Source organism: Silene latifolia, chromosome X, assembly GCF_048544455.1.
Source record: "Silene latifolia isolate original U9 population chromosome X, ASM4854445v1, whole genome shotgun sequence".
NCBI classification, from domain to species: domain Eukaryota; kingdom Viridiplantae; phylum Streptophyta; class Magnoliopsida; order Caryophyllales; family Caryophyllaceae; genus Silene; species Silene latifolia.
This window is the reverse complement of record NC_133537.1, coordinates 146,333,136-146,356,124: the sequence shown is the minus strand read 5'-3', so window position 1 is coordinate 146,356,124 and position 22,989 is coordinate 146,333,136. Positions and strand designations below refer to the sequence as shown.

At 33.5% G+C, this 22,989-nt stretch overlaps 1 protein-coding gene across 1 annotated transcript; it reads left to right on the top strand.

Moving 5' to 3' along the window:
* Nucleotides 1-10,755: 10,755 nt before the first annotated feature.
* LOC141618500 (protein FAR-RED IMPAIRED RESPONSE 1-like) lies at nt 10,756-13,785 on the top strand. The gene is made up of 6 exons (XM_074435612.1): nt 10,756-10,798; nt 11,264-11,409; nt 11,745-12,894; nt 13,170-13,250; nt 13,365-13,498; nt 13,606-13,785. The coding sequence occupies exons 1-6, from the start codon at nt 10,756-10,758 to the stop codon at nt 13,783-13,785; spliced, it is 1,734 nt and encodes a 577-aa protein (XP_074291713.1).
* The last annotated feature ends 9,204 nt before the right edge of the window (nt 13,786-22,989 follow it).

Below are 22,989 nucleotides of genomic sequence, written 5' to 3'. Positions count from 1 at the left end.
AATCCCTTATAATTCATATTTGCGGGATTTCGTCATTAAAATCAATTCGGGTTTTTAGAGGTTCGATTCATCAATATTGAGTCTCTAGAATTCATCATTGGTATATTTTCATCTGTTTATTATCATTACCATCAATAGTTTAGCATTAATAACCTAATTAACCTAACTAGTTTGTTAATTTGTATCATTAATCCCGTAATTAAAGCTTTTTATTAATTCGTTCTAATTAATTTTATCCATGTTTTATAGTTTTTATGACCAAATCATATGTAAATAATATATTAAACCACTTCTATCCGAGTCAAATATTAATAATCGATCCATAAATCACCAATGAATATTAGCAATTTGCAATTGGCTTCACAGCCAGAACTGAACTCAGGAACTGACGCATCGTTTGATGCGCTTCTTCCAAAGGACGCAGCTCTGCTGCGCCTGTTCCGGGTTGAGTTCTGTCTTTGAACTCCCGTTTCTGCCTTGACCTAGTTTATTAATTACGTATTAGTTAACTATTATTCGTATTATCACTAATAATCTGTTCGGTAATTTGTTTTCCTATTCTTTTCTCAAACCATCCGTTTTAAGTGTATTTTCGACGTAAATCAATTAATCCGTTGTAATTATTGTAATTTTAATTATCGCATTTGTATGATTTATTTACTTGTTTTCACATGTAATTAATCTAAACCCTAATTCGACAATAATGAATGCTAATTAATTGTTCACCGACTTAGTTAATCTTCACATGCTAGGATCAAAATATTGGGTGTTGCATTGCATGCATATAATCGACAACATATCAAGTATGAATAACTTCCCTAATCATTAGTAAAGGCCGCTATCGAGGCGGGCGGGATTAGGTGTTCGATCAAAAGAGCTTCCTAAACCCTCACCCCTTACTCCAGATCTCTGCGAACATCCGTGTTCATTGGCATCCACGAGAGTCATTCTAGACATAGAATGCTAAGGGTAACGAATTCTTGGTGTTCATGTCACTACTTTGTGTCTTGACATGACACGAGGTATTTGAACGGTTTCCAATTTTCCACAATAAATTGGTGGCGACTCCACAAATGCAAAAGCTTACTCGTTTTTTCACCGAGCGACCCCCGTGGGCCTCCGTCCACAGTAAGGGCACAACACTTGTTTTAATTGCACAATAGTGAAACCCTTTGCGTTTTTCTATAAAAACTTGAATTATATTCTTATTTAGACTTAGTGTACATCATAACAATTATTGAAGTACAATTATAAATACAAAACTAAAATGAATACACTATAACTCTTATATGTCCATGGATGAAATGACAACTACCCTAGTTCCATTCATGTAAATTTTTGAATTTATTCTTGCTAGTCGTCGTATGATAATTCAATGTTAGGATTCTATGGATTTAAAAAACCCTCAGATTGTGTTATGAACACATCCTCCTCTAAATACCCATTTAGAAAGGTGGTTTTGACATCCTTTTGCCATATTTCATAATCATGAAATGTGGGATTTTCTAACATTGTTCACAAATTGTATTATATACTCATGACGTGATAGTTCGCAAGAAGGCTATGTCAATGTCATATATATTCAAGAAGGAAGATGTTGGTGTCACACGACCAACTTCCTTGATCTTTACTTATTAGGGATTTGTCTTTATTTTAGTGTCTAACACCTTCTCTTTCGAGCCTAGTTCAATCCTTAATAATTAAGATAGATACTTTACTTCTTATTGCTCCCACTTATTTCAAAATTTATACTTGAAGAAGACTTATCATCATATAAATTGCTAGTTAATCCTTCACAAGGATGAACTTTATTGTGGTATTTAGTTAATCAAAGTTTCTAACGAATTAATTTACCAATTTTATATCGTCATGTGCTTAACAACTTAAGTGTTTGATGACAAGTGATTGGTTTGAGCAATAAGACTTTTGAACCATGGATCCATAGAAGATATTATAAAATCATATTTTGATCAAGTACAACTTCTATTCATATTCTTCTCTTTTAGAATATAGGCATGTAAGGAATTTTAAGATGTTAATCTTATAGTTGCATAGGACGATTCCTATCGAGTTCTATGGAATAGAACGATTACTATAGATTTAGTCCACAACCTATGATACGGTTCATTTTAGAAAGAGATTCTATTTGTCGTAAGTAATAGTGCGTTAGCGGAGACTTGTGTTACAATCGAATTGATATTATATATGAGTAGGAGCGATAATACAGAACAACATAAAACAACGAAATAGTGGGAAAATCAAAAATTCATCGTTATATATAAAACATTTAAGAATGTTTTATCATTTATATAGTGACCTCTACCCAACTATTATAAATGATCCCGAGATCAAATTCATATCAACTCGGGCACGGTGAACCGATTCATCCCTAATCAATATAACTCGGTGGATTAACTCTTTAATCGATTCTACTTCTTGAACTCTCAGTCGATAAAATTACTTTAATTTTTATCTTAAGCCCGGAACACATGCGGATACGGTCGCGAATACTTCCGTTTAGCTCAACCCAAATTTCGATGTAGTAACAATTTACCACCCACTTACCTAACGTAACAAGTTTAACACCCCGGTGAGCCGAGCCTACTTCTTATGAAATTGGGATTCATGGTTCTACTATTTGGTAAGGCTAATTCTCAATTATTATTTAGTGAGAGGTCTTGTCAATTTATAATCTATCTCGTTTTAAGTGAACTAAAGCGGTGAACTAGCGATAATTATAATTGACACGGTCGATGATTAGATAAAATATGATATGCATGTGTAGTTATGGCGACTTGGCTACGCATACAAACATATAAAACAAATGCAAAGCAAAACAATAAAATCCTAGTATGACCTTCCTAAAATAGTAAATCTAATAAACTATTAACAAATTCGGAAACCAACTCCATTGGTCCCTTGAACTTCATTTGGCACGCACTCCAAGGCAACATCATCTTTGTCGGAACGCCTTTCCGAATGGCACCGTCTTCAAGGATCTCCGGGATAAATAAATTACATAGCTTTTCTACTTTATACGTTATAAAAACAAAAACAAAAATAAAAATAAAAGTGATACGAGATGACATTAATTACAACCGAATCGATATCCCCATTCATTTCGGGAAATATCAATTAAAAACCTAGGCCATACTAAGTACAAATTACATAATTCAAAATTATATAAAATTAAAATATGACAATCATAATAAAAATGCAACATTAATATATGTATGAAACATGCCATGTGATGTGCCAAATCGCCTTATTTAAGCTAATATCGTATATTCGGTCCGGTTTTATGGATAATTGTGACTATTAACTTATTAAAATCACACAATATTACATAAATCAAATCTATGTCCAAGTTAATTACCCCAACCTTCTTAGAACTCAAAAATTTAGTCTTCACTAAATATTTGACAATAATTCAACTTGGTATTTTATTATTGCTCTTTAAACACTTTTATTCATAATAATAAAGAAATAATTCCCAATAAGTCATAAAGATTTGAAAATTTGAAAATCATAATTTTGTATATTCTGGAAAATTCCCAACATTCCAAAATTTTAATAAAAATTTGCCCATAGAATATAAATTTTATTCATTTCACAAATAAATCGCATAATACATAACTTCAACCCTTTAATTCCAAATTAAACATAAAATTATATAATAAATCAAAATTAAAATTTTTAATATTCTATTTAATTTTCTAGAACCTAGAAAAGACAAATTTTTAGGTCCAAAAATCGAATTTACAATTATGACTATATAAAGTTGTTATTTATCAATTTTACAATATAAAAATCAGTAATCATCCAAATCAAATGAAATTTGACATTCAACTTTAGGTCTGATGTTCATATCACATATACAACTTTGGAAAAAAAAAATTCATGCCATAAAATTCATTTTAGCTATTTTTGCTAAAATAGTCACTATTTATGCGAATTTTACATCTAAAAATCATAAATCATGCAAAATAAAACCAGTTTGTCTCAACATTTACATACAGTGTGTAAATATTGCATGTGACAACATACTAAAATTTCATGGGTATAGACGAAGTCTAACTAATTTTAACAAAAATACCTCCATTTAATTCATTTTTATCATGTAAAAATCATAAAACATGCAATATACAACACTTTTATACAAAATTTTACATACAATAAGTAAAATATGCATGTGAGGCCGTGTTAAAATGTCAAGGTCAGATTCATAGTCTAACATGTTTTAGTATTTAAAAGTCATTTTATCAAATTAAATGTAATAAAAGTACTCAAAATAAATTAAAGAGCAATATTTATGCCATAAATCATCAAAATGACCTAAAATCAATTTAGGACCAGAATGTTATTCATGCAAAATTCTCGTGGTATTTATCCTCATAAATCACAAATTTCTAGTTTTATATGTTAACATTTTAACTCGGAAAAACAAAGGCCGATTATGCATGCAACAATCATTGCTCTGATACCAATTGTAAGATTCATTAACCTCTTATTAGACATATCTAATGACTCATTTAAAGTTTAGTTTAGTCATAAACTAACTAGATCTTATGCATTCATAACAAAAGGGGAACATAAGAAGAAATCAATCAACTTACAAAGGAGGTGCCACACGGTTATACTAATTGGTCTCCTACCAAATTAGTCTTCGAAAAATCCGAGTGCTCCATGGATGAATTTAGACCCAATGGTAGGATCTACTCCTCAAGGAATTGTACCAAGATAATCACCCTTAATACATATACTAATTTGGTTACTAGAAATTTAGTATATGTTCCTTTTTAAAAATTATAACTAATATTATTGATTACTACTACTAGTAATGGTGGAATAATATTAGAGATTTTGTGAGATCTAAACCTATTTTAGAGAGAATGAGGAGAAAGATGAGTATGCAAAATTGCATAAGGTAAGAATGTAAAATTAGAGCCATGCTCCTCTTATTGAAAGGGGAAACCGGTTGGGAGGGGTAAAAAGGAGACCCAATGCATGCTATCCCTTTTGAATTGTTCTTACCCATAAGACTAGGCTTGCATGGCTAGTAATATTAGGGTAATCATGATGTTTATTTTACAATAAAAGCAACCATCCACTAACTTATTAGTCCCTCCAATTTTCGGCCCCTTAGAGACAAAATGGACTCCATTTTATAACTTGTAATTTGTCAATTGTAATTATGTGTGACACATGACCCATAACACGTTATTAGTCATGTGTATGCATATTTAACAAATTAAACATCATTACACATTAAATAAATTATATGTGACAATTTTTACTAGTAGTACATAACTACAAGTATTAAAAGTGGGTCATACAAATATAATTCACAACATTTTGTAATTATAATTAATCTATCATTCTTATTTTAATTGTTTTATAAACAATAATAAATCCTAAGTAATAAACAAATTTAATTACTTTGTACGAATCTTATTTAATCGAATTACAATAAGACACGAATTCTCACTCACAAAATCATTTGTTCAATTTTAAGGAATTAATTAACTTGTATCATCATACAATTAATTAATTAATCAATTAAGAGTGTTACCCTAGAGGTATGACCTTAAGGGATCAACTGATCACCACTGTCATACGACAGTAATGTCAAACTCTAGTCAGCCAATCATTACTGATTAATGTGGATCAGTTGACAATAAAATATTTCTTTCCCTCAACATTCTTAATATGAGATTCAAACATGTGATCGCATTATTGTCGAGGACATATACTCCAACAGTTTCTTTCCTGTTTAATATCTATGTATGAAATTTTTAAGAGTGATAAGCATTTGTGTTAGCTTTTGTTTGCCTTTGTTTCATGCTTATATAAAGTACGGTTTAAGAGAAATAAATGTTTTAGTAGACAGTGGTTAGAATGTTCCTGTGCAGTCGTGTTTTTGACCAACAATTTTCTAAAAATTTTCATTTAATATGTGCTTATAATTTATGCATAATTCCCAATCCACTTTTTAAAGGATTCGTTTAGGTTTTTAAATTGATGAGCCACGTTAAATCTTGATGTATTGTTATTTAATGGTGAGTTTTGCAAGTTGACTTCGATTTATAACAATATGCTGATTAAGTTCTGTTTGGACCAATTGAGTTGTAAAAATCTTTATAAATTTATTAATTGAGCTATAGACTTGATTCTTGTTCTCATATGTCGATAACTCTCTGTATTTTCTAAAAGGTGTAAGAACTCAAGAAATAGTTAAGCTGTTATTTAGTGGTGATTTTTGAACGTTACAATATGTTTTCTAACATTTGTAAAAGTATGATTTAACAACAAGATTTTTATACAATTGTTTAACCATTACATGGACTTTGTTAATGTGTTCAAATAGTGTTCTTACATGATGTCAAAGGTATGATCATTAGATGTATGTCTTGATATGTGGTAAAATGAACAACTTACTTGGTAATCTATTGGCATGATGCTACGAGTAAATGTTGTATGGTTAACATGATTCTTAACTTGATAAAGATTTGAATGGACCGATCAAGTTTAATTGTTTACGTATGTGATATGTTTCTCATGTTCTAATGTGTCTTGTGTGTGAACGTGTCAGAGTTACGAGGACGTAACTCTTTCTTCTCGGGGGTAGAGAATCGCGGAGTGTCAGTAGCTAGTTGTTGAAAGAACTGGTTAAATTTCAGGACGAAGTTTGTTTTAAGGGAGGTAGAATGTAATACCCGCTATCTTTTGTTGCATTTTGTTAGGCAAAGGCCTTGTCGTTGTATTTTAGTTTGGGAAAAACCTTATCGTTTGGTAGCTAGTTGTGTTGTTTTGGTTTCTCTATTGAGTAGTGTGGTGAACTTCAGGACGAAGTTTATTTTAAGGGGAGGAAGACTGTAATACCGCGTACTTTTAAGACTTTGTCAAAGTGATGTAACTCGTATTTGCACACATTTAGTCCCCGAACTAGCCTCGTTCCAATGCTTTCTTGTATGCATTAGGGTCGCTTCTTATCTTTAGCTTCCTACTTTGCATATTCTTTGAAGTTTTGCATCCTTGGTAGGAGCGAAAGGCTAACCTTGCATAAGTGGAGCAAAACGGGGCTAAATGGATCGCATCTAACGACCAAGCAACAAATAGGAGACCAATACTAAAGGCTTAAGTCAATAAAACAAGTATTTGGGAAATGATAAAGGACCCCCAAGGCTCCTCAATGATCCCCACAGATCTTGAGGCATTCAATTGAAGAAGAAGCCAAACTAGCCTATGAGACGGGTGTCCCAAGCTCAGCCCGAGCGTCTTGAAGATCTAGACGGGCATCCCAAAGACACAGCTAGAATGTCCCACAAGCAGGACGGGCGTATTTCCTTAGAGCATGGGCGTCCAACAGGGGCAGGTCGAGCGTCTCCTTAAGGGACTTGCAAGGCGTTAATCTTCATCTTAGGGACTTAATCGTCATTTAACCCCTTAGTTATCCTAATAATTGTACTTAGTATAAATACCCCATTGTATTAAGAGATTAATCGCCAAGTTTTTACAAAGCTTTACTATCAAGTTGTAATCAAGTTTTATTAATATTAATCAAGTTTTATTACACAAATTCAATCTTAATCACATCTTAATTTTCCTTTAATCATTCAAGTGTTCTTAGATTTGGTTGGGTAATTTGAAGACTATTTGGGTTTATTGGAGAATTGACAACTCTTCATCATTCATCAAGTTTTCTTCTATTATTCTTTGCTTTATATTGGATCATCCTAAGTTGGTACAATTCCTTTTACCCTTTACTTAATTATTGTTTAGTGTTTTACTCATCCATCATGTTCAGACTTGTTAATGTTATTGACACCCTTATTATCATGTTTTCCATGATCATGAGTGAGTAGTTTTCTAGTTCATATGATTGCTTGTTTGTTGTAGTTTCAACTTATGCACATGTTATGCTTGATGAAATACTTGATTGACAACCTAGCATGAATCTCTTATCCATTCAACAAGACTTGTAAGACATAAACTAACTCAAGGCTTGTTGTTAGACCATGCATATAGTTGAATAGGGATAATTAAGTCGACTTGTTGGAGTTGTAAAGTCTTGACCGACTCGGTTACGAGACCCAAAACTTCCTAGGAATTGTAAGATATAAACTAACTCGATTCCACTACTACAATAAATTGCTTGCATCTATGAAACTTGTTTGTATGACCTCACCATGATTCCCTTATGAACCCATGACACCCTAGTGCCTTAATCAATTGTTTACAAACCCTATTTACTTTGCTTTGTTTTGCTTTCATTTGTTTACATTTTTTTTGTTAAGTAGTTTAGATTGCAAACTTCAAACTCAACCCAAATTGTGACGCCCTAAGACATAGCTTTCTACAACCGGTAAATCAATACAATACCCGTCCCTTGGGATCCGACCTTTACTTACCACTCTATTAAGAGTAGTTTGTTGAGGTTATAAATAGTGTTTCTATTGGTAATCTTATACGACAAAGTTTCAACCGAATCACAAAGGTTAGTCAAACGGTAAACATGTAAAAAGTATTTTATAAAATTATATTATTATTTTAGGGAATTAAGTTATAAGACGGAAATGAAAATAATAAATAATACTCCCTGCATTATTTTATATATGTCATTCTCACATTTCGAGACAGTCACTTCTCTCTTCAATATCTCTCAAAATATATGAGCTAATAATATGAAATGTATACTCTTATGAAAGCAAAGTTCATGACGAATCTAACGATATGATTTATAATTTTTTCTAGAGTATTTTTTCATAAAAATCAAAGTCAAAGGCTTACTTCGTAAAACGAAAACGCCATATATAAAATAATGGAGGGAGTATGAGATAAGAAGATATTTCTAGTGACGGTATTAGGATAATAATAATAATAGTAATAATAATAATTATAATAATATGTAATATAATTGGTAATAATATGTAATATAATATTGTTTTCTAATACCCTTCTCTATGACCCTTCCTAATACTTTTCTATAAGACTACCTTATTATTATATTATTATTCTAGTTTCTTATTGCTTTCCTAGTTTCCTAAAAGTTTCTATTGTCATTATATATACCCAACTCAATCTTTCCACGGTCACTTTTATTATTCAACATAAACTCAAACAAAACATAGAGAGAAAAAAGGGAAAAGGGAATTGGGCAATCAATTTGGAGATTTTGCACCTACTTCCATTGGATTCAATCTTTTATTTTGTAAGTCGTCTTTAATCTTTCTAAGATTCAATTTTTCTTCTTAAAGACTTAAATTATAGTAGGATTATGGTAAAAGTCGTGCTTAATTACATAAAGATTATGTTAAACATGATTAGATTTAAAGAAAGAAAGTTACAGCAATTTGGCAGATTCGTAGGTTGTCTTGTTTAATTTTTTTCGTGGTCTAAAATGTTTTTTGCCGAAAAGTTAATTAAGAGACTATGTTTTATTTCAAGTCTAGTTTATGAATATAAAATTGCGTAGTAATCTTCCAAACAGTTTGTCTTGGGTGATTTATTTATGAACCTGTCGCCGAAATGTCTGCGAATCTGCTAGTGTTGTAAAGAATGCTTCGAAACCTTAACTTATATGTCAAACCTATTCTAGGTATATTTCATAAATTAAATTTGAAGAGTCTAGACGATTCTTGGAATTGGAATTTCTCAAAAATCATATGTTAAACTTGTTTTATGAATCAATACTTTTTATACGACGGGATTCGTCAGTATTTATAAATTTTTCAAGAAAGCCTTGATAAGTTTGGAATTTGTGGAAAGCCTATTTCACAAGAACAGTAGATATGACTCTTAGGGTTCCAACCCCATTGGTCTTGCGCCGTTTGAATTTTAATTGAAATAATTATGAATTTTATAGTGAGACTAATTAGTGTTGTAAAACGGTAGAATTAGAGATTTAGCTTTGAAATTGGCAAAAGGATTAGGACGTGATGGGCATAGGATAAATGCATGATTAGTTGGTTGGTTATGTAGTAATTGTACATAATTATGTTATGTAGGTTATGTACTTGTAAAGGATCGATTTGATTGCTTGTAAGACTTGAAGATTTGCTATCAGGTAAGATAACTACTCAACTATAGCTGTTAATGTGTTATTTATTACATGGATGATTCATATGTTGAATGGATGTTAGCTTCTAGCTAGTTATTGAATTGGATGATTATTATTATCAGTTGTATGTTAAGCAGGTTCATATGGCTATATGCTGGATTGGTTTGGTTTACGAATTGGAATGCCCCAGGCTTAGTCTCTGGTGGATAATTTGTGTATTGGAAGGCCCCAAGCTTAGTCTCAGGTGGATAACCTGGTTGTCTCTGGATATATATATATATATATATATATATATATATATATATATATATATATATAGCCAAGTTCAAATGAGTCCACTCAAATATATGAGTCCCTAAGTCCTTTTTTTGGCCATTGGATTAGGTGAAACCAAGGGCTGAGATTTGTGTGAGTTTTACGTAAAAAAAAAAAGAAATCAAGTAATAATCATAATGAATACACTTTTTATTCTCCCAACACTGATTACCTTGTATTCATTAGCACAACTGTAATATCCCCTTTCACGTTCAACTGTATCCTTCTCTCTAACCCTTTCTTCTTCCTCATATTACTCCCTAAAAAAATTATTCTTCATACTAGTTTAATAACATCCTTTCATCCTTTAGCTAGTTCTTTAATATTTCCTTAAATTTTCGACCATATTCATCCTCTGTTTAATTCATCACTTATATTTCATGGCTGATATGGAGATTGTGGCTTATGAGGCTGTTGAGAACGGTAAGCTGAGTACTTGTAATTTAATTGTTCTATATAGATATTTTACTAGTTATCATTGTTAAACGTCTGTATAGTTAGAAAACGAATTGTGTTTATATGAGTAGTAATATTTGCATGGTGTGGAATTTATTTTTATATTTTTTGTGGGGGTGGAAGATGAACGTGTGGTGCTTGTATGTAGACATATTAGAAAAGGCAGAGGGAAGGAGGTATGGGGAAAAGGTTACAAAACTTTTTTTTTTTAGACGATGGAGGGTAGACGAGTAGTCGTTGGCTGTAGTTTTTTGGTTTAGGGTTTTTGACAATTTTTAGCGTAATTAAAGTTTCAGTTGTTGTACATTAGAGTTTTTTAGTAGATTTTTGGTACTGATATGTTCGTACGTTGGTTTAGTTTTCTTTGAATAGGTTTTTTTTTACTGAATTTTTTTTTTTTTTTTTTTGTGTCGTCAATTACAACTGATGCAGATGATGAAACAATTCCACCGGTGTCAGAGGAAGACTTTTGTAAGCATTTGGAGGACGTATTTACACCATACATTAGGATGGAGTTTGGGGATATTGAGGAAGCTATAACATTTTATAAGGTGTACGCACTTGGGGTTGGGTTCGATGTGAGAAAATACACAACTAAAAAGTGGCGTGACTGAACTATAAAATCAAAACTATTGATTTGTAATAGGGAGGGCTTTATAAGGTGTACGCACTTGGGGTTGGGTTCGATGTTGTAATTTTTTTTTCCATGAACTGAGTTAAAGCTTCAGAAAAGAGTGCTGAATTTTGGAATCGAACGGTTAAAGTTTCATTGGCAGTTACGTTTTTGAGAATGAATTTACTTGAACAGGGTTAAAGTTTGTGCAACTGATAGGTAGAAATTAGTAGTAGACGTTTGAATGTTCGAGTGTGAATTTAATTTCTTTTCTGACGTTGGTTTGTTAATTTATTGCAGCTGAATATTGGAGCAACAAGGACTTACAGAATGTGTAAGAAGGTTGTTAACGGGTTCCACAATATAGGGGCTAGTTTGAACGACTTCAAAAATTTTCAAAGAGACATAAAGTGTTTTATTCATGAAAGGGGCGGACAACTTTTCATTGATCACTTCAAGAACATGGCAGAGACTCGGCCAGACTTCTACTTCGACTATGATGTTGACGTAGATGGTAGCCTACAACGCGCAATTTGGGCGGATGACATTGGTAGGAGGAACTACTCTGTCTTTGGAGATGCCGTTTCTTACGACCCTACTTACTCCACTAACAAGTACAAGATGGTTTTCACTCCCTTCACAGGGATTGACAACCATAAACGATCAATAACTTTCTGTTGTGCCCTTATAGCGAAAGAAACTACGGAATCGTTTCATTGGGTGTTCGAGAGGTTTTTGATTGCTATGGGGGGAAAGGAACCAGCATACATAATAACGGATCAAGATCCTGGAATAATTACGTCAGTATCCGAAAAATTCAGAACAACACGATACCGGTTCTGCATGTGGCACATTATGAATAAGGTTCCCTGTAAGTATGGTAGCAAAAGGAAAGATTACCAGGTATTTCTAAAAAAGTTAAATGCTATTGTATTGGACGAGGAACTTAAAGCAGAGGAGTTCGGCAATAGATGGTCAGCAATAATGGAGGAACACGTACCCGCTGACATTGAATGGTTTACGGACTGCTATGATATAAGGAGGCAGTGGGTGATGGCGCACTGTAAGGACTTGATAATGGGTGGTATTATGAGGACGACACAGTGGTCGGAAAGTGAAAACAGTTTTTTCAAGAGGTTTAAGGCGAGAAATGGTACTCTTGTTGAGTTTTGGATGCGCTTTGAAAGTGCTTTGGACCAACAAAGACACAATCAGAAGAGGCTTGATAACGAAAACCGTCATTCAAACCCTAAGTTATGCAGTAAGTTGGCAATAGAGTGTGATAGTGCGAAGATTTGCACACATGATATTTCCGAGGAGTTTCAAGAGGAGTTAAAGAATGCAATTGGTGGATTTAGTTGCAAGGGTTTCTTGGAGTTGAACAACTTAGAGGTTACTACCTTGACAGATTCATTGGGAGGCCATAATTTTGATGTTCAGTATAACCCAGGTATGAGTAATTTAGTACGTTGTTGATTTATTACTTGTTAAGAAGTGTTTTACATAGTTCAAGTATTAGAATTTCATGAAATTGTCCTAAAGTTTCAAAGTGTAAGTAATAAAGTTTTACATAGTTGAGTATTAGTACGTTGATTTTACTTTTTGTTAAGAAGTGTTTTACATAGTTGAAGTATTAGAATTTCATGAAATTGTCTTAAAGTTTCAAAGTAAAAGTAATAAAGTTTCTGTTAGTCATGAAAGTTTCAATTTCATTTGCTAACTCAGGGACTTTTGAGGCGAGCTGTTCCTGTAAACTTTTTGAGAGGAAGGGACTACTCTGCAGGCACATAATTTGGATTTATTCTGGTAATGGGGTAAAAAAATTTCCGGAATCTGGGATTGCTAGGAGATGAACAAAGGATGCATTGCGGAGTGGTGACTATAGTACCGGGGAGTGTACATATGACATGGATATTGTAGACAGTAAGCAACTTCAGATGGCAAAATTGTGGTCGGAAATTCACGAAACAATTGGAGTGCTTGTTGATAAGGAAAAGGAAGACGTTGAAGGTCTTACTAATTTAATAAGGGAATTTAGAGAGAAGCTGACACCGGTAGGTGAGAAGTTGAATAAACAACAGCAAATGGAGAAATTGCTTGGTTGTAAAGCAAGTAAGGAGATTTCTACACTGCCACCTAAATATTCCAAAAACAAAGGGAGGGGAAAAGGATTTTGTCTAGTAAGGCGAAGGCGGTTGCATTTGACAGTAAGCCGAAACGCATGTGCAATAATTGCAAGCAAATGGCACACAATGACAAGAGGAACTGTCCTAACTCTTTTGCTGAGCGTCCACCACAATTGTCGGAATCATCTGAAGAAGAGGAGGAGGAAGAAGAATAAGTAGACGACTTGTCGGAGGAGTAGGAATTTTTTTATATTAAAATGTATTCATGAAGTTAATGTCTAAGTTTATTTGGTAAAACTTTGAAGTTAATCTTTTGTATGCAAGGGAAGTAGATGTTTGTGTAGTCATGGTCTATGTTCGAATTTTTTTATTTTAAAATTCTGAAGTTTATGGTGAAATTTAAGGTAGCCAATTTTGGGATTGAAAAATCGTGCACAATTTCATGTACAATTTCCAGGTTCAGGCATGAATTTTTAAAACTATTGCTTTGAAGTTTCAACATGAGTGAGTTGAAGTTTCACAGTTGGTGCATAAAGTTTCAGAATGTGAACAGATCACATAATATTTAAATATTATTGGTTTAAGTTTTGAAATTTGTGAGGTGAAATTTCAAAATACGTCTTAAAAGTTTGAAGAGTTAATAGTGGAATTTAAAAATTATCTACGTAGTTGAAGTTTTAATATGAGGGTGTTGAAATTTCAAAGGTGAGGATTAAAGTTTCAGAATGTCAACAATTGAAATGGAATTTAAATATTATTGGTTGACGTTTCAAAGTTTGTGAGTTAAAATTTCGAAATGCGTCGTCAAAGTTTCAAAAGTTGACTTTGGTGTTTTATTATTCTATGTTTGATTGAAGTTTCAACTTGAGTGAATTGAAATTTCGAAGTTGATGTTTAAAGTTTCAGAATGTGGAGGAGTCACTTGAAACGTGAATAGCTTAGGTTAAAGTTTCAAAAGTTATTAGTTAAAATTTCAGAATGTGTCGTCAATGTTTTAAAAAGTGACTTTGGATTTTAGTTTTCATCTGCTTGGTTGAAGTTTCAACTTGAGTGAGTTGAAATTTCAAAGTTGACGGTTAAAGTTTCACAATGTGGAGAATTCACTTGGAAGTGAAATATTTTAGGTTAAAATTCCAAAAGTTGTGAATTAAAATTTCAAAATGCGTTGTCAAAGTTTCAGTAGTTAAAATTGGAATTTAAATATTATAAATTTAAATATTGTTGGCTCAAATTTTAAATTTCTGATTTAAAGGTTTAAAATCCTTCGTCAAAGTTTCAGCAGTTTAGTTTGGAATTTTATTATTAGATGCTTAGTTGAAGTTTCAACATGACTGAGTTGAAATTTCAAAGTTGAGGCATAAAGTTTCAGACCGGATAATTCAACAAAGTTACAAAATTTTTAAACTAACATTTCAAACGATGACCATAAAATTTCAACTGAAAACTTGCAGACTGTTTTCATTTAATGTTGATCCTGCTAGAAAAGTATAGCTAGTACCAGTTTAAGTACATTCAAAACAGTACACATGATCAAACAGTAGTAGGCGAATGAAACATTAATAAAACATTATTTTTTTTTATTCAAGATCTTCGAAACTATACGCCTAGCATATACGACTTGCCATAAGCTTTCCTTTTCAGCAATAAATTTCTTCACATTGTCCATGGTTTCTGCTCGAACTTTTTTCATATCGGATAATACAAGGGTCGCAGCCAGTTGGATACACAGATAGCGCCGGCCAACCTTCTTCGGAAGGTCTTCGTGCTCGAAAGGGGCACCCTCGTAACATAACATGTGCATCATTGTAAATAATCCAGACTCGAGTTCGTTAGGTTTTGGACTCTGCCAACTTAATTTGATCTGGCGGTGCCTAAACTTAGCGACCTCTTCTGCTCCGGACACGCATCTTGATTCCAGGTAGTCACTCATTGCACTGGACTGCACATAAGTAAGATGTAGTCATAAGTTAAGGTACATATTAGTTGCATCGATATTCATCGTAGATATAGTAAGAAACTTACAATGATTTGAGACACCTTGAAGACTTTGGAATTCTTAAATTGCAGGTATAGCTGATGGTCAAGGACATCGATAGTCCTTGAAATGAAATTGATACATATGCAAGCAAAATGATCGTCAATATTAACTGGTACGAAGATGAGCTCTGCATTCAAGTTGAAGGTATCACCCCAGTGCTTGATGTACAAGTCCAAAATATGGAACAGCGTATCGTAATACGCACTAGTCTGTGTCTCCTGTGTACCGTCTTCTTGGTTTTCCAACCATCGCATCACCACGTCCTGCGAAATATTTATTCTTATAACTGATTACAGAATATTTCCATTTGAATTATATAAATTTCATCAATTAAATGTCATCTGAATTTAAAAGTAGATGCGTACCGTGTGGCATATGCCTAGGAAAGCCATTATTGGTACTTCGTTTGCATCTGACTCTATCTGATTCAACAACTTGGACCAACATTCAATAACAGTTGAGGACATTTTGCTATCAGGTAGCATTGACATAATCCCATCCCTATAAAGTATCGCATTGAGTCCGTAATCTGCCAATTGTTCCCTGCAGCGTGAAATAAATGCGTCGTCAAAGTTGACTTTGGGATATTATTATTATCTGCTTGGTTGAAGTTTGAACTTGAGTGAATTGAAATTTCGAAGTTGATGCTTAAAGTTTCAGAATGTGGAAGAGTCACTTGAAATGTTAATAGTTTAGGTTAAAATTTCAAAAGTTGTGCGTTAAAATTTCAGAATGTGTCGTCAAAGTTTCAAAAAGTGACTTTGGATTTTTATTTTCATCCGCTTGGTTGAAGTTTTAACTTGAAATAAAAATAATCAACCAATGCAACTTATATGGTAAGTGCTTACTCACATTACAAATATACTTCAATTGGCTATATGGACCAATACAGGTTAGATACCCAACTTACCTCGGGTCCAAATCGTGGTCGTCAAGGAAGTAGTAATCTGCTACGAGCTTCCTTATTGTGGTCATATCCTTCACAAGCAATTGGTTGCTCCTTAGAGCCTTAGATATAACAAGGGTAGTTAAATCAGCAACACCGCAGTCGAGAGAGCAACCAAGACCATCACCGCTCCCCCTAGGATGACTTTTAACAGCTGATAACTCAGTTGCCGGAGAATGAGCTATTGGGGTTGTTGGTTGAGGGGTAGTTGGATCAGTTACACTTAAACGGGGACGCTTGGATCCTTCAACTCGTGGTTGGCTACTTCTTTTAGGGCCTACAGATTTAAACTCTAATTTTGTGGACGTTGTTGGTGCTGCACAAACAATAAGTTTACCTTCTCTGAAGGATTTAGCCGCCGAGATAACCTCTTCCCTCGACTTGTTAATGTCACTTAGTACAAGCGTCGCAGCAATTTCAGCCTTGTACAAGTTCATTGCGTCCATGGTGCCTAGCCCGCAGTCAAAGGGTTTGCCATTATAAAAGGAGCATGTGAATCATCATATAGGTACCACAGTTATTGGCGGAGTATCCTAGACCCTGCCATGCAAAGTTAATGTTAACATGTTTAAACTCGGATACTGACTTGCCTTTGTCTAACCCTTTTCAAACCAAATACTTGCCCATTTCGATTGCCTGTATGTATTTGAAAATGGAAATGAATATAGATAATAAGCAAACATGTGAGCATTATATGTAGAAGGCAGATATATGAAATTCCTTCAACAGGTTTAAAGTTTAAAAAAAAACAATTAAACTTTCATGAATAATAGTTAAAGTTTCTTTGAATTTGAGTTAAAATTGCAGAGCTCAAGTTTCAGATTTTGTACATTAGAATTTATGTGAACTACTTTAAAGTTTCAGAAATTATAGTTAAGTTTCAAATTTTAGAGGTTGTGTTTAGTTTCTGGAGATTAGAATATCTGGGAACAAGTTAAAGTTTCAAATATCATACTTAAAGTTTCAAAGTTCACGTTTAAAGTTTCAGTTCCAAGATTGGGTGTTAAAATCATTGGTAATTATTAAAGTTTCATATTGTTGAATATAACATTTCAAAGTTGGCGGTTAAAGTTTTTGAGTTAAGTTTTGTGAGTGAAGTTTTAAACTAGTGGTTTAAAGTTTCAAAGAATGTATGTTGAAATTCGAAATTGGAAGTTTCAGAAAATGTCAGTTAAAATTTTGAAGATGACGTTTGAAGTTTCAGTAAATGTGAGTTAAAAGTGCAAAGTTCAGGTTTTAATTTTTTGTAGAATAGAATGTATGTCAATTGGTTAAAAGTTTCAGAAATTGTAGTTAAAATTTCAAATTGCACGTTTAGAGTTTCACTATTAAGATTATGTTAAAATCCATGTAGACTCTTGAAGTTTCATATTTTGGGGTATAAAATTTCAAAGTTCGCAGTTAAAGTTTCTATAAGTAAATGTTGGTTAAAGTTAGCAAGTAAAACTTTAAAGTTATTTTGGAGTTGGACGTTTAAAGTTTTAATATCGTCTTTTTGCTAAATTTTCAAAAGTTGATGAATGACTTAAAGTTTTAAAACTGTTGTAGGAGTAGAATTAAAGGTAAAAAGCTTGGGTGGAATGACTTACATTTATAAATGCAATGTTTGAGATAGATAAAGTATCGAAATCTTCGTTGTATGAACGGTTGTAAAGGTATTCAACCTGCTTTGCGGGGAAATTTATACATACACAACTATAGTGAGGCGAATCACCTGATAACCCAGAAATTAAGACCTGAGGAAATTCAACATAAACCTGTTAATAAAACTTACAATTAAGTATATTAAAATTATAAGTCGAGATAATAATGGGTTTAAAAAGGTTACACATACCAACTCAGAATCTAGCTGAAATTGAGATACACAATCACTGACCCAAATGTCCCATGTTGGGAATATGTCTTTAGTTAGGTCTAGCACTTCCCCCTTTTGTTTGGCTTCCCAAATTTGGAGTACAAGACTATGTCATAAGATAGGGAACAAGTGAAAATTTCACACTTTGATGTAAAAAGTAAGTAACTGTGAAAAATGCGCACATACAGTGTGGGTAAGCCCAAAGAAAAGGCGGGAAGTTTTGACTGGGGCAGTTTTATCAGTCATGATCTTGTTGAGTAACTGAGACCATCACTCGATAACATTGTTCGTGATCTCAAGACCGGGTTCTAACGACCAAATGTCCTCCCTAGGAATGAAGTATAGTCTTGTGTAGGATACGATTGTTTCCCTACAAAAAATGTGCAACAAGGAAGTCAATACAACAAAAGAAAGGGTATACAGTTCTTATAGGTAAAACAATATCAACTAATATAAAGTTCTTATAGGTGACTTACAGTTTACTATAGTTCTTCGATTTATTGAAGACGTAATCTATTACATCCTTCCTCCTGCTAAAAACGGATGTGAATAGTCTGTTGTTGTGGCGCAAAACATCAGACACAAAAACCTGGCTCAGATCGGGTCCACCACAATCAAAAGAGCAACCGAGGTTCTCAGGGACAATAGACATGCAAGAAAGTTTTATTTTTGAATGAAATAGGAATGGATGGTGAACACCATCAGTTTGAGGGACATATATTGCAAGAGCCTCTTTATTTACCTCATCCAAACCTTGCACCATATCATCTGAACGCTGTTCAGGTACGTTTGCTGCAACAACAGCCGCAACCACATCCCCCAAAGAAAGCGACTCAATCTGAATCTCTTCTTCTCGAACCTCCTGGAGAATGGCATTTACTTCAGCAGTAGTATAAACCGGCGTAGAACCAATCAGTTGTGTAATAGACAAATCCGGTACTTTTTGTTGAATTCCTTGGACAACCCCAACAACTTGTACATCCATCAAATCGATAGCATTATCCTTGTTTTGAATGGGTGTAGAAATTTCTATGTTGTTCTAGTGTTGGTCTGATGAGTTTTTAAGGAACACACCATCAGCTTCACCTTCCATCATATCAACCCCTTCCCCTACCCTTGCAGAATGGTGTATGTCTTTATCTCCCGAAGTAGTATATTAGTCATTGGTGACTATATGAAGGGGCGATAATTCTTTTTCGTCAGTAACAGACACTTCATCATTTTTGTTAGCAGAAAGTACAACAGCGAGGTGACATAAAATGCCACTAATCTGCTCCATTGATTTAGAAGCCTCATCTTGTCTATTTGGATTGGCCACAGGATCTTGCTTAAACACAGGTGCGTTGTCAAATACATCTTTCATTCGAACGGATATATCAGCTACCTCATCATCATGAAATTAAAGCTCATCAGATTGAAAGAAGGCTTGTGTGGACTGTGAAGGAACAAGCTTGGTTGGATCAATCTCTGGAGTTGTTAGACGCTTAATCTTCGAAATCGCAGTTGAGTACCATGCATGAAAGACGATTGAGTTACGCTATATCTATAGGTAAAGCTCATGTACAGCCTGCAATGCAACAATACAATCCAAATGTATATTAGAATTGCAAAGTTCAGGTTTCAATTTCTGTATACTAGAATTTATGCCAACTGGTTTAAAGTTTCAGATTATGTTGTTAAAATTTCAAAGTACACAGTTAAAGTTTCAGATAATGTTGTTAAAATTTCAATGTACACATTTAAACTTCAGTAGAAAGCTTGGGTGTTAAAATCAATGAAAATTGTTGAAGTTTTATATTGTGGTTATAACATTTCAAAGTTGACGGCTAAAGTTTCTGAAGTCAGTTATAAGTTTATAAAATGAATGCAAAAAGTTATAATGAATGCTCATCAGATTTACTCGTTTCCACTTAAACAAAATGAAAAATTGACAAGCTTGACTTACATCGACGACTCTAGCATGCAACTCCTGGTCATCCTCAACACCTGAAGGTAGTTCGATCTGAATGAACTTCTTCTCGTTATCAGGATGAGGTGTGGAAGCCAACAACAACGGACGGGTGGCATTACTTGAGATGAGATTATTATTATAGGTAGGGTCAAGGCCGCGAGGATAGACAACTGGTGAAAATGTCAGCCGTCCCAAAGACCCACCAACCAGCTCACCATCTAATCTAGAAATAATACTACTTTGATCCCAATATTTTATCAGTGGGAGCTCATGAGGTGAACTTTTGCCGCGGAAGACAAACCTCTGAAAATAGGTAATCATAAGAAAAGGAACACAACCACGTAAGCAGGTCTTATTATTCCTGGACTCGAGAGCGGCAGTGACAATGCCATCTAGCACATATGAACACCAGTCATATTGATTAATAAGACTAACATCTTCAACAGCTGAGAGAAGCTTCCAGTCGACACCGTTTGAGGTAGGGGCTAGGAATTCCGACATACTGAACAATACAAACAGTCTAATAAAGTCGTCCCCCCCGTCCTTGTGTGCCCTCATATCATCATATAGCTTACCTAAAGGGATGTATTGAGATGTAGTTGTCACATTATACTTTTTCCTCCATCGTTCCTTCAATTGCTTATTTAAAAGCTCAGACGACTCCTTCTTACGACCAGTCGCTACTAAATCAAGTTCCTTAGGACCTAATGGTAATAGGAAGCAGTCGTGTACATCATGCTTCGACACGATAAACTCTTTAGATTCAGAAGCCCTAAACACATGTGAGCCGTCATTAAAAGCTTCCACAAACAGGTGCACATGATCAAGAGGGTACTTGTCAAGACGTAACTCGAGCAACCCACCAAACCCGACTCTCTTTACCGCTTCTCTTTGTGCATTAGTAAGCTAAGATATCAATTTCACAAGCCACTTACCACGACATTTTACGACTGTGGAGGGGGTAGTATTAACAGCGGCTTCTACGACCTCACAATCACCTTCACCATCCATCTGAATAGAAATTACAAAATATGGGTGAAAGTTAAATTTCTTTACAAATTGGTGTATTGAAGTTAAATAATGGACGCCAATTTATTTGAAAAAATTCTGAAACTTTAAGCCTCAAATTTGAAATTTCAACACACTCAAGTTGAAACATCAACTAAGCAGACGGTATATTCAATTATGAAACTTTGAAACTTTAAGCCTCAATTTTGAAACATTAATCCTTTAACTTTGAAATTCAAACTCATACAAGTTAAAACTTCAACTAAGTAGATAATATTTAAATTCCAATTCAAAACCTTGAAACTTTGACGATTCATTTTCAAATTTTAACTAACAAATTTCGAAACTTCAAACAATAATAAACCTATTTCAATACTTGATTAATAAATTCACAATAACAAAATCAATAGGGCATGAAAACTACGAAAGCAGGTGAAGACAAAGTTGGGCATGCGAGTTGAATCAAATGATGAAGAAGACAATAGATCTATGAAGGAGTTATGAAGATGAAACCTTTCGAGTTTTGGGCATGAAAAAATCGAGTTATGAAGATAAATACAATCATGTTTTGGTCATGCAAAAGACGAGTTTAGAAGATGAAGACAAAAAAATAAAAAAACAACAACGATAACAAAAACAACAAAAACAGCAACAACAAAAACAACAACAACAACAACAACAACAACAACAACAACAACAACAAAGACGATAAAATAATAGTACAAGGATGAGGATTAATATAGAGTTAATGCAATTAAAAATAGAAGAAATTGAAGAATGATTAAGTATACCTGAAATAGGATGATAATGAATTTGCAGAAGCCGAGTTGATTGGGAGTTCACAGGATTAAACAGACGGTTTTTTCAAATTAATTAGCCGGTTTTTTCAATTGCACGGGATGAAGAAGTTGAAAGGTTGAAGAAAGTAAGAAAGAAAGAAAGAAAGAAAGAAGAGTAAAAATTAATCCAACGGTTTTCTGTAAAATTAAAATTTAGAAAAGTGTGAGGTAATATTTATGGGGAAGGGGGTAAATTACATCATTACTGTTGTCCATCATTACTGCTGTGCATGGAAAATTGAGTTGGGTAATTATTTTCTTTTTCATCTCAGCCATTGATTTATTATGATCCAAGGGTGGGAGGTGGGAAATAGGACTTAGGGACTCATCTAAGGTAAGTGGACTTAGATGAACCTAATTCTATGTATATATATGTGTATATATATGTGTGTGTCTATATATATATATATATATATATATATATATATATATATATATATATATATATATACATATATATACATATATATATATATATATATATATATATATATATATATATATATGTATATATATATATATATATATATATAGTGGTTGTTTAGTGTTATTTAATTATCCTACTCAACCGTTTGGTTGACCGTGTATTCTGTAAACACCTGTGATTAACCAATTATTGGGGAGCAGATTGACTCAGAGGTGCTTAAGATAGCTGACTTGGGACCTCATAGGGTACGTGGGGATTTCGGCCACTCTACCTAGAAGTCTAGATCACTTAGTTCTGACAGTTTTTATTTATGTATTCACTTTATTTATTTCCACTGCGTAGTAAATTATATTAT